The sequence below is a fragment of the Pezoporus wallicus genome, unplaced genomic scaffold (assembly GCF_028554395.1).
Source record: "Pezoporus wallicus isolate ANWC-B61680 ecotype Strahan unplaced genomic scaffold, APGP_CSIRO_Pwel_v1 contig_11175, whole genome shotgun sequence".
Taxonomy (NCBI): domain Eukaryota; kingdom Metazoa; phylum Chordata; class Aves; order Psittaciformes; family Psittacidae; genus Pezoporus; species Pezoporus wallicus.
The window spans coordinates 416,857-429,393 of record NW_026641536.1 but is presented as its reverse complement, the minus strand read 5'-3'; the positions used below and the strand labels follow the sequence as shown (position 1 = coordinate 429,393).

At 37.9% G+C, this 12,537-nt stretch overlaps 1 protein-coding gene across 3 annotated transcripts in view; it reads right to left on the bottom strand.

Annotated features, from left to right (window-relative positions):
* The window catches only part of PRDM2 (PR/SET domain 2), a 73,807-nt gene that overhangs the window by 48,004 nt on the left and 13,266 nt on the right, over positions 1–12,537 (bottom strand). For 2 of the 3 annotated variants that reach the window (XM_057424177.1, XM_057424178.1), the window contains exons 3-5: positions 9,506–9,623; positions 8,112–8,215; positions 4,038–4,190 (exon numbers count right to left, since the gene is read on the bottom strand). In XM_057424177.1, the coding sequence (XP_057280160.1) occupies positions 4,038–4,190; positions 8,112–8,215; positions 9,506–9,623 (375 nt within the window). Of the gene's footprint in view, positions 1–4,037; positions 4,191–6,383; positions 6,588–8,111; positions 8,216–9,505; positions 9,624–12,537 lie in introns of those variants that run through there. The other variant, XM_057424179.1, reaches the window with a different exon arrangement.

Here is a 12,537-nt window from a genome sequence, read left to right as displayed (position 1 = left end):
AGTTGCGTGTTTGACAGATCCACTTAGTCGCAGTAATGAAAGTCGTAGAAGTCCTGAGAAAAATATTGTAACGACTCACATCCTAAGAAGTTCTAGCACAGATTGTCTAAAATTCAATTCACTCTACACATACAAGCACCACAATGTGTCTTGTACAGAGACATGCATTTGCCTACATAAAATATCTATTAGAATATATATTTTTCACCCCAGACATTACATTTTACTGTCATACTGTGCTTTTGCACCTCAATGTGGCCTTATCAAAGTAGACAGCTAGTGGCATTAGTACTTGTGTTTGGAACTGACTTTTCATTCCAATTCTGCTTCTTCAGGAAATACAAAGTCCTGTGCTTTGTGCAGAACAACACTATTCAACCGGCTCATTTCATTAGGAGAGGCAGGAAGAACTTCTGAAACTCCGTAATGAGTTTAAGCTGTTTCATCAAAATAACACAACTCTTATATATGCATCTTGGGGGAAGCATATGCAAAGCAGTCTCCAAATATCTTCAGTCCTTCAGTAAGGATAAAGAGAAGATGGAAGAGAAAGGTATTTGCTTGTGCTCACTTAAGTGTTTTATCCCATTACTATTCATTCAGGGCAGAGAAGAGGGAAGTTAAAGCTCTGTGCAGTTCTGAGGTTCTTTTCACCAAGCAAATTCGGACTTTGCTCATCTCAGCAATGAAGCTTGGAGATCAGCTTGTTTAACTTACAAATCAGCAAGCCACAAAAAGCTTAAGAAAACATTGGGAAAAAGATAAATAGAGAGCCATAACAATACTTCAAGTACTTTGAAGTAAAGCAGAATAAAATTAAGTATAAGCCACTCAGATTCTCTTTTGGGGGGTAAATAAAAACAGTGCTGTTGATTTATCACTAAATGGAATTCCCCTGAATTTGTGAATCACGATAAAGATCAGGAAAGCACCATGTGTATGTACTTAGGCTGGTAAATTTGCAATAGTTTTGAAATGGCAGCACGTCCACAAAACATATGCAGAAAGACAGCTGTTATTATATGCTTTCTTTTGTCTCAATCATGAGTAAGGTGTGATGTGAATCTAAGGCTGATATGGACTCTACAAGAACAACACCTCTGTTACAGAAGCTGAGACAATTACAAACCTCTAAATAAAAAAGGCAGATATATAAGTAACCATATTTTGTAAAGAAAGCAAAAATAGCTCTTTTTTCCCCACCCCCAACACATGAATTTTCCCTGCAGTTTCTAAGGGTTGAGATAGTAAAAACCGATATGACAGACAATATTTAAGTGCTTGAATTTAGTAACTTGCCCTTCAGACCACACATTCAAAATCTCCTCCGTTATACTTCTCCTACACTGTCAGTCACCTGTAGCTTAACTTCCAATTTCTTCTCACTACCTTTATTTTAAAAGCCTGTCACTAAATAATGAAAAATAAGTTTACAAAACACTAGACAAGATTTCTTAATGCCTTCCTTTGGTTTTCATATTCTTGGAATGGACAAGAAATTAAAGAGAATATTTGATTTAAAATATTCCTATTAAAGGACAAGAACAGTCCACTTGTGCAATTAAAAAACACAAAATGTGACTCCTAAATCTTGACCTGATTTATCAGTATGCTGACTGAATGCTGAATGTTTAATGGGCCACGAGGATGATCAGGGGCTGAAGCACCTCCCATACAGGCTGAACCATTCTATGATTCTAATGGTAGTGAAAACTGTCCAATTTAACAATAAGCTTTCACTTTAAAAATCATCAGAGACTAGCAAGATCAGAATTTTCCTTATGTATCACTTCTCTATAAGGTGGAAAAAAAAATATATTCAATAGATGGTTCAAAAATAATCATAATATTAGAATGCACTTTTAACAATCATTCCTTATTACACGTTTGTGAACTTTCTTCCCCAGCATAGGGCAAAGTTACACTTTACATTATAACCTAGTTTTGCCTAGTGAAGCAATTCAGACATTTCTACAGCCGCCTCTTAAATTACCTGCAAGTTACCTGTGTTGTAGTTGTAGTGACAACCAAAGAACAGCAGGAGCACACCACTGAACCTTGGCTGCAAGGTTTCTTGGATTAACTTGGTCCTGGAAACTGGCTACTCCTGAGCAGCACGAAGCTGGAATTACTAAAACAGGCCATCCCACCCCAGCTCATGTGTAGTAGCTCTTTGAGCATGACTACACTGCCTTCCCGGAACTATGTCTACAGGGCAGAGCCAACTCTGTGGTTCTATGCCCAGTGACCTCGGTGTGTGACACCCAAGCCCAAAACTACTCAGGGCTTCTGCTTCTCTACTGGCCTTGAAAAAATACAGCAGCAAGCCTTCGCACAGAAGCGGCCTTGAAGTAACACCATTCCCAATGGAACACTCCCTCCAACTAGCATACAGTGCAAACATACAGATGAATTTCCAGAGGCTTGACTTGGACTGGTACTGCCAACCCTGAGCTGAAGCTAAGGAACAGTCCCACAGTGCACGTATATCTAAGTGGTTGCTGCAGGGGCAAATAAAGGCTGCTGAAGATGGCTCTTTGAAGAACCCCTTCACATCCCAAACTCAAAACCTCCCATTGCAACAAATCCCAGACTGATTTTGAAACACTAAAACTGATCCCTATAGGCTGCTCTAACAATCCTCAGAAAGAGCTGCTTGGCAGCATGATCTTGTTGGCAAAACCTACTAGGATAAAATTCATCAGGTCGCAAGGGAAGACAGCCAAAGGAACAAAAGGATCTTTCACATGCTGAGGCAAAGTATTTGTTATTGTCAGCCTCTTTAGGGGTACAATTATTTTCCAAAGTGCAGTATTATCCATCAGAAAACAAGCCTGGAATAAGCAAATGCTTCTTTTTATCAGGACTAAAACCTCTGCTGAAAACATTGAATGAGAGAGAAATTTACAATGTCAGTGATTCCAAAAGAGCACTTATGTTAATGAACTAGTGTGACTATGGGCAAGGGCAGAGGCAACCTGACATAGAGTGTCCAGGGAAAACTCAGTTGGCTACAGCTTCACATTGGGAGCCTGCTCTCAGTGGATGAACACTGAAGTCAATAGTCTGGCTGGCCACAGCAAGCTCTACCTGAATGCTATCCCAAAACTACCAGAAAGTTCAGAACACGTTTAGAAGTTTGGGCTTTTTTTCAATCTAGTTTGAGTGACCTAAAATATAACAGTTTTACCTATTGCTGCATTGTCAACAGCTTCAAAACTGAATGATATCAAACTCATTCTTTTTAAACGAAGATCAGTTACTTATAGATGTTGTCAGCCTTACAAACAAATGTAAGAAACAGCAACAGCCTAACAGCAAGTCTGAATATACCCAAAAACCACTAAAGCATTTTAAACAGAAACAAAGTTGAGCTACTAGTTGTTATCTACTACTAACTGCCAGGACGTTCTTGATCAGAGATTCAAATAATACTTTACAGCCCCAATAGTCTAAAACTAACACACTCGACCATTAGTTAAACTAAAAAATTTTTTTCTTGGTTTGGGAGATACAATATCCCAGGAATTACACCCTTCTTCCTGCCTCCCACTCCCTGAATAAAATTGGAACGGTATAAAACCAGGCAAATTTGTTTTATGAAGCTACCTATGAAAAGTGTCTTGACAACCAATCTTTGACATTTGATGCAAAGACCATAAAAATAACTGATTTCTGCAAAAGCTCCTCAGAAGAAAGTGTCTCAGTATCTACAGAAATAGAAAAAACATTTATGTAATCTGCTATAGTTCTTCATTCATTTGTATCAAATTTGGTGCTACAGCAGATCATTAACATGTAAGATTTTCTGTTCATACATATCCTATATTTTACCAGTAGATCTTAATGTTAACTGTACTGGCATAGAATTTAGACTGATGAAACGTGACATCTGCAATATTTTAATTATATTTCATAAAATGTTTCAAAATCTGTTCAACATAAATGAAAAAAAAATAGGATTTGAATAAAGGGAAATTAGAAGTATTAATAATAACAAGTAACGGAGCAGTAAGTGATTGTTCAGACATCAGTACCTTTAAACTTTTGTAGTATATGGTCCTGTTGATCTCCAGAGGAAACAGATTCTGCTCCTTCCCTGACCGTGCCCAGTTTATATACCGCAGCCAGTTCCCCTTCTCTGGATCAGTTGCATCGACACACATCCATCCCAGGTTTGGGTAATACACCTGTGAGACACAAATGGCACTAAGTGTGACAACTCGTAACACTGAAGTGTACACGTACTAAAACTCTATGTACTTTAAGGCTATACAAAGTAGTAGTTATCATCTAAGGATGGAAGGTAACACAAAGGATGTGAGCAGGGTTAGGGCGTGTGCAGGGGGAAATGTTTCTGGTTTTCTACAAGGTGTTTTTTTTTTTAAGCGGAACTGCTGCAACCAAGGGGAAAAAAATCCCAAACTTCCTACTCTAGAGGTTTTGGGCTCAAAAGCCAAAATACTTGCAACATTTCATGCTTTCTTTTCAGTTTGGCAAGCCTGAAATGACCCTGTATATTTTGCATTTCCTAAGATGATTGATTTTAAGATATAAAGGCAAGAGGGATTTATTTTTACTTTCTTATGAATTGGGAAAAGTATATAGTAGTTAGAAGAATTTGCTTTATTTGGGAAGGTAAAGAAAAGCGTAATTTATACTTAATCTTTTTTCAGGGTATTAAAGAAGATCTTTACGTTTCAGAAACCCTTAAAAAAAACTGTCCATGTCAATGAACTGCTGCATGTTCCAAGATGTGTAAATTCTTTGGTTTACATTCTTGGACAAAAAAATTCAACACCTACTCCTGTTTTACATTCAAGACAGCTTGCACTAAAGCAAGGTTACTGCCACCTTCAGTGCTTCCTGGTGACAGGCAACTCTGCTTCTCTTTCAAGACATGTTCTGCATCTCCCACTCTTATTATAATCCGAGTTAGATGTCTATAAGAAGAGCCATTTGTGGATGAGGTACAGCTTTTTTCCCCAAACAAGTAACACCCCACTTTGGCAACTGGAACTATCTTCCATCACTTTGTCTCTGAACACAGACATACGAATAGGTACACAACGTGTCAGGAGTATTGGGCAGCTCACGTTTTAAGAACAAGAAAGAAAAAATATATGTAATTTTACTGTATTTTCTACTTGCTTTTTCCCTTTTGGTGAAGTATCTAAACAACAGCCTCTGCCTGGAAGAGCTCTTTTCAAAACCCATCCTCCCTAGCTCATTGACTCCTGCTACACTCACTTAGCACTACTGCACATAAGGAATACGCTAAAATTCTGATTCCCCTGTAAACTTCATATTTTGTTATGCAATGTTGTAGCTTTTTATTGTTTCTGATACTTACAAATAATTATTTTCAAACCATCTTTTCATCAGGGACTATCGCAATAGGACAAGGAGTGATGGGTTCAAACTGAAACAGGGGAATTTCACGTTGGAGATAAGGCAGAAGCTCTTCCCTGTGAGGGTGCTGAGGCGCTGGCACAGGGTGCCCAGAGAAGCTGTGGCTGCCACATCCCTGGCTGTGTTCAAGGTCAGGTTGGACAGGGCTTGGGCAACATGGTCTAGTTAGTACAAGGCATCCCCACCTATGGCAGGGAGTTAGAGCCACGTGAGCTTTAAGGTCTTTTCCAACACAAACATTCTATGATTCTATGATTTTACATTTTCAATTTCCTACAGCAATTTAAAAAAGAAACATTAAATAATTTTTAATTTAATGATTTAGTAAGTAATTTTAATAATGATTTTAAGTTAATAGATTTCTTTTGTGTTGATAAACTGTTGGTCTAATAAACTAGAACTTTTGCAATAAAGTTTCAATAAACACTCTGAAATAATCTTAGTTTCCAAGCAAACAGAAAGTTACTTAAACTATTCCAGTATGGATTTCATCAGCTGACTTTTGAAAGAATGATCATCAGCACACCCAGCCCTTGCAATATGGAAGAGCATAAACAGCTGCACAGACCAAGACTGTAAAAGCAACTCGCAACTCTTTTGGTTAAAATGGAAGAAGAGAGCTGAATAGTGCTGTGGAAGAGTTAGCAGATATGCAATATTTGGCAAAACATAATGATTTATTACTTTTTTTAATGAATTATTTTATTAAATTGTCACACAACTTGATTATGACTTTCGCACAAAGCAAAATACTTTATTACTTTGCAGTTAAAGCTTCTAATTCACAGATGACTGTTTACAGGACTCATGCACCGTGAGAAAGGAACCAGCTCCAAGTCCTCTATAGAACACTGTGACTTTAAGCAATTCCTGAAAACCACAATAAAGATCCCTCAGCACAGCAGTGCCCGAATCCCGCATCGTCTGGTGGCATTCCCTCCGTTTTCAGTGACTTGATGTCATTTTCTTACCTGTGGCTTTTGTCCGACAGAGAATGAAAATATGTTCAAGTCTCTGTTTCTCTCCTCAGCCATGGCCCTCACACAGAACTTGTGGCTTTCAGAGGGATCCTCCAGCACAACAGTTAAAAACTATTAAAATTCATTAGAGATGCAGCTTTGAGAAGCTTTACTTATTCTTCAGTTTAACTTCATTAGAGAAACAAATGGGGTTCTTGCGGAAAAGGTTGCTCTGCTAGTTGGAGGTTTCTGATACTTACTTACAAATATTTTCAAACCATCTTTTCCTCAGGGACTGGAGCAATAGGACAAGGGGTGATGGGTTCAAACTGAAACCCATACACCTAACTACTCCCACACACCACCATCCTTTCACAAATCGTATTTTCTAACAGAGAATATTCTGGAGTGGTTGCAGATATCAGCATATGGGGCCAACTGTTCTGGTCTCATTTTAGCTGCTTTTTTTCAATTCTAAAATCAGTATTAAATCAACACAGGATTCCTTTGCCATCTAGCAAAGGTTCCCACTGTCACCTGCACTGAAAAACTACAGAATTCTGTAGCAGCTTGTTTGCAACTATCATTTCTCAACATAAATTTAAAAAATATTAAGGCATATCCACTGAGAACACTCAAAATCCAGCACTGAGAAAAAACACCACAAGGTCAGTAATTTACTTGGCTGATACAATCTCACCAAGTGTTCTTGTATCTGATCAAAACTGGAGATACCTCATGCAGTGGAGTTTCTGATAATATTAGCTCAATGAAACAAGCACTGTTTGAACACTTTATTACTTTCCTGAATATGAATTTGCATGTAAAGTAAGTTGTTCTAAATTAACTCCTCTGGTAAGAGTTAACAGTAAGTTTTCTACGTATTTGTATGTATCTAGTGGTTTATGCAGCTCAAGTTTTGCAAGCCAGGGGCCAGAAGGATGACTTCTATCAGTATCTTTGGCCTACAATGCCATAAACTGTCCCAGATCATGCTATGCCACAGCTCCTCAATCCCTCCCCTCCTCAACCATTCACTTTGCTAAAGCCATTTGCTCTACGTGTCTTTAGAAAGATTAAAATAGCTTTTGGAAGTAGTTATGAACTGCCTTGAAGAAACTGTAGATAAGATTCAAGACCAGATTAAAGCACCTACATTTTGAAATCTACACAATATCCAAAATGTTATGACTAGCAGCAGAGTTTAAAGTGCGATTCCGCTGTGAAGATAGTATTTGCTTTAACGCAAGCCCAAACACAAGCAGCACAAGTGAGAACTTTTTATAAAAGTTCCAAAAGAAAAACCAATTCCCATAACCAAGCTGGTTTTCAAAGAGCTAAATGAGGAGGAGTGCTGGGGCTCCCTTAAAAGATTCCATATCCTCCTGATTTCCCTAATTTCATGAGCAGTTGACGGTACTCAGTTGCAGATGGGATATTACTCAGGATTCAAGCCAACAAAGCAAAGCTTTAGCAACAACAAGCTCTTAAAGGTAGGTGTGATCCAGAGACAGTATCTAGGAAAATTAATACAGCAGTTTCAAACTATGTCAGGAGTTTAAAAGTAATTCAGAAAGGTTGTTCAATCCAAGTGTCTATAAGTAACTGTAATGGTAGACAAAGTCTGAGGGCAATTATTTCCCATCGTGTCTATTTCTAAAATCTCTAGAAAAAATAAAGGCTAAACAAAATCTTGCGCTAGTGACAGATACCTTTTTCCATTGACAAGCTGTTTCTTACCTCCCACATGTACACATTGCTCTTAACTTGAGATCTTTTTTTCTTGTCACCAATGAATGGTCCAAACTTCTTGCCTTTTAAAATTGATTTTGTTGCCCAGACACCTAAAGAGACACATACCAGTAGTTAAAACTTATCTAAGTTTAAGTTATCTCGAGTAAATCTTCTACTCACAATTCGTTTTTCTTCAGAACATCACGAGTCTGTTTCAGATGGGGGAGCATTCTACATTAAGATCACAATAAGGAATTTGAAGTTCACTAGAATAAATTCCAACAATCCTCTCCCCAAAACTCACTTCAACCGTGAAAGTTTTAAGCATGTATCTAGTTTCACTCTTTGCTCATGGGCTACTGCAGCTCTGAAAATAAAAACAATCTTCATTTTTCTTGTACTTCAGGTGATACTGAAAATACTGTAAGAGCATTTCAGGTTTTACATTGTAAAGTCACAGATTTCAGCTATTTTGCTGAGTAAATATCTTATTAAACAAAAACTATTTGCTTTCTCTGAAACAATGCCAGGCAAATGAAGCCCTCACAAAAGTTTTACAACTAATGGATACTATACTTTAAAGGAAAAAACATCTAGGACTGGTTAAAATATGTGCATCTGCCCAAAGCTTTATTGACAGGATTTAACTGAACTGAAAATGGACAGGTGTATTTCACATTTACAGCACGAAAACTAAGAACAGATTGGCAAGTAATTGGTAACTAAACATAACATTCTCGTTCAAACCATGCTAGATCAGGTTTGTACCAGGAAAGATTAACCTTGCTCCAAGGAGCTTATAACCTGTTACTAACAGTAACGCATCTATTGTCAGGCTTAGTCTTCAAACCACCAGCTTTCAACATCAATGTCTGCATACCCAGTCTGCAATTCTGACTTCCATCAAAGTTCTCCCATTGTGTTAAAAAAGCAGCCAAGCATTTTGGATATATTACAGAAACACCACTTTGCTCCACACAGCAGCTTTCACGTCTGCACTGAGTCTGTTCTTCTAAATAAAACTTTTTATATTGATTGGACAACAAGATGCAGCATTCTAAAGAGACAGAGTAAGACAGCTGCAAAACACAAAGCTGGTAACAGTTAAAGTGTTATAAGTGAAAACACAGCAGTAAAGGAACTTATCAGTTATTTTCATAATCTAATCTATTTGCATCCTGGTCTATCTTAGACCCCAATTCTGATGTTCCAGGAACATCATCTTAGAATGCTGGAGAAACTTGGAAGATGTCCACTCTTTCCAACAGAAATTATTTCCGATAAATGCACCAGACACCATCTCTACTCAGCACAGGAAGGCACCACACTTTCACAGCAACTGTAATTCATGTGATCTAGTGTACAGCTCTTCATTTCCTTTTCACAGTTGTAGCACTCACCAAGCCGTGTCTTGTCAACAGCAGATGGGAAGAGCCTCACGTCCTCGGGAAGTCCCCTAAGCACATGCTCAGGTACGTCATCCAAGGTCTCCACAGTGACAGTAGCTTCAGTTGTGTTCTACAAGTTAAAAACCCAGAAGGGCCACAACCATTAACAGGTAAAAACAATAGCACAACAGATTGTCAACTCATACAAGATATAAAAAACCCTGACCTGATATTAAAGCAAAATTTCCAAATTGCCATTTCACTGTTATTTTTATTACACTTGTTTATGCTTTAATGCAGAGTTCTATGACTACATTAGAGATATACACAGAACACTGATAACTAAAGCTGCTGCAATTATTATCTTGCTTTAGTTAATGGATGTGTTTTGATCACAAGCAGTAACATTCATTTCCCTCTGGCCTCTCCTTACAAAGAAAGATTCTCCTTTGAGTTACCTGGAGAACAGAGCTAAAGGTATTTTCCTCTTGCCATCTGAATATGACTTACCTGACAGCATTACTATATTATACCTAAAGATGTAACAAAAAAGTACTGTGGTCCTACACCATGGATATATGTGCATTTTTCAGAATATAGTTTTCATACAAGTTCAGGCTTTGTATTAAGTCTTGAAACAGCTCATTAATATGGTAATCTGAAGCTCATCCATGGAGCAGTTTTCAGTTGCTTTTTTTTTACTGGTCAGCTATGCCATAAGAAACTATATCTAACAAGTAATTATGTCAGTAACATTGTGTTGTTAAATGCTACGTTATTTTGAGAGAACATTCCTTTGTACTGTTTGTGATTAAAGTTCTTCCAAATTTCAGATAAAATACACTGTAAATTCATCTACCTGCTGAGATTTCCTTCAGAGAAGTATCACCTAAGTGTTCACAGAAATGGTCCAAGAGTTTTAATATCTATGAGTTATCACTATAAAAAACTCCAGTTCCTGAAGTATTCCACTGAAGACTTAGAGTTACTGATTACACAACAGATTTGTAAACAATATGCTTAATTCTGGTTTTAGGCAACTCAAAATTTTTCAACAAAATAAGACATAGCATGAAAACACATTAGCCTGTATGTAACCTGCCTGGAAAGTCTGACTCCGGTTAAAAAGTAAAATAGGCAGATCAATTTCCCCCTGTGCCGTGGTTTAAGTCACGACTGTAACTCAGAACCACGCAGCCACTCATTCACCCCCCACCTCCCGTTGTCCTCCCTTACAGGATGGGAAGGAGAATCGAAGAATGTAAACGCCATGGCTTGAGATAAAAGTACAATAGAATACTAATAAGAGAAATAACAAGGGGAGAGAATATAAAACTGAAAGCAGAAAGGGAAAACAAACAATAAACCCAAGCAATGCACAATACCATTGCTCACCACTCGCTGACCAACACTGAGCCCAACCCGAGAAGCAATCTGGGTCTCCCAGGTGACTCCCTCCAGTTTATATACTGGGCATGACGTGCTGTGGTGTGGAATACCCCTTTGGCTAGTTTGGGTCAGGTGCCCTATCTCTGCTTCCTCCTAGCTTCTTGTGCCCCTCCTCAATGGCAGAGCACGAGGGACTCAAAAGTCCTTGATCAGAGTAAGTGCTACTGAGAAACAGCTACCATCAGCATGTTATCAGCATCATTCTTAGACTGAAGTCAAAACACAGCACTGCACCAGCTACTAGGAAGGGGAAAAATAACTGTTACAGCTGAAACTAGGGCAGCCTGACATTACAGACAGATACAACAACTGCATCTCACATTCAGACCTAAACTTTTCTGATAATAAGACACCAAAAGTTTTCATTATTTTCTGTTTCAGCTGTATACTAGATCTTAAATATTATCTCTTATGCTAGAAAATGTTTCTGCCAGCTTCTGAAAGGCTGGCATATTTAGGAGCAACACACGATGCTTTTAGTGTAAGTCTTTTTAGGCAAGTGAATTGCCACTCTAAAGTACACTGATTAAAATGGTATGCAGCAAACCAGCCAGAGCACAGGAGGAGTAAAAGGTTTTTCACTTTATTTTATAACCATCCTATCAACAGTTTTCTAAAATCCTAGTTTTCTTAAAAAATAAAATGGTTGAAGTCCCTAAAACAGAGGTATAATGTAAACTGATTCTGTCCTGAAGCATCACCACCTGCATTGTTACTTTTCTTAATTCACTTAATTCTATGTGGCTTATCTTTATCAGAATTGACAGCATTAATGAAAAGGTTGACTGAAAACACACGTATGTCTTATCAACCAGCCATTTTGTTTTCTATTTAACATAAATATCTGTCCATAAAAAATAATGGTGACCAACAGGAAGGAAAAAATATACTTAACTGTTGAAGGCATGTCTATTAATAGAAAAGTAGGCAATTAAATGCTAAAAGTCATTAAATTTGAAAAGTATTTATTTGTACTTTTAACAAGTCTAAGCATTTTCCATTTTCTGTATTTGTTAAAAAAATCCTTCCTTCAAGGGAAAACTGCAATTTTCCTGAGCATGCCTTCATTTGCGTTCATAATGGAAGCTAACTGGTATTCCCCCTTAGAGTAAAAGGCCATCTTAGCTTCAAACCAAAGGGCAGTTCCAGCTCCAGAGCACTTACGGTCTGAGGGTCCAGACCTTCCATTTTGATTCTGCCAATCATTTCCTAAACATGCACACTGAAGTTCCCAATTAAACAACTGTGTATGCCTCTATGCACAAGGAAAAAATTACGTAAAGCATCGGTAACAGGAATAACTTGCCTAGAAACACCCTAGTGATGCCTTTGGAAATAGAGTTCAAAGCCGGGACATCAGCTACTCACCGCACTGAGGATAATTTCACATGTATTAGCAAGTCTTTATTTCTAACTAGTTTCTGGTATTGGCTTATGTGAAAAGGTATCTTTTGTGAGAAAGACTAAACAGTAATTTACGGAGAAAACCACACTCCAAGTTCCAAGAAGTACACACGGTTCATAAAAATGAGAAGTTTTGCCTATTGAATCGAAGATGTTGCAGTACAATAACTACTCCAATGTACACAGCAGAA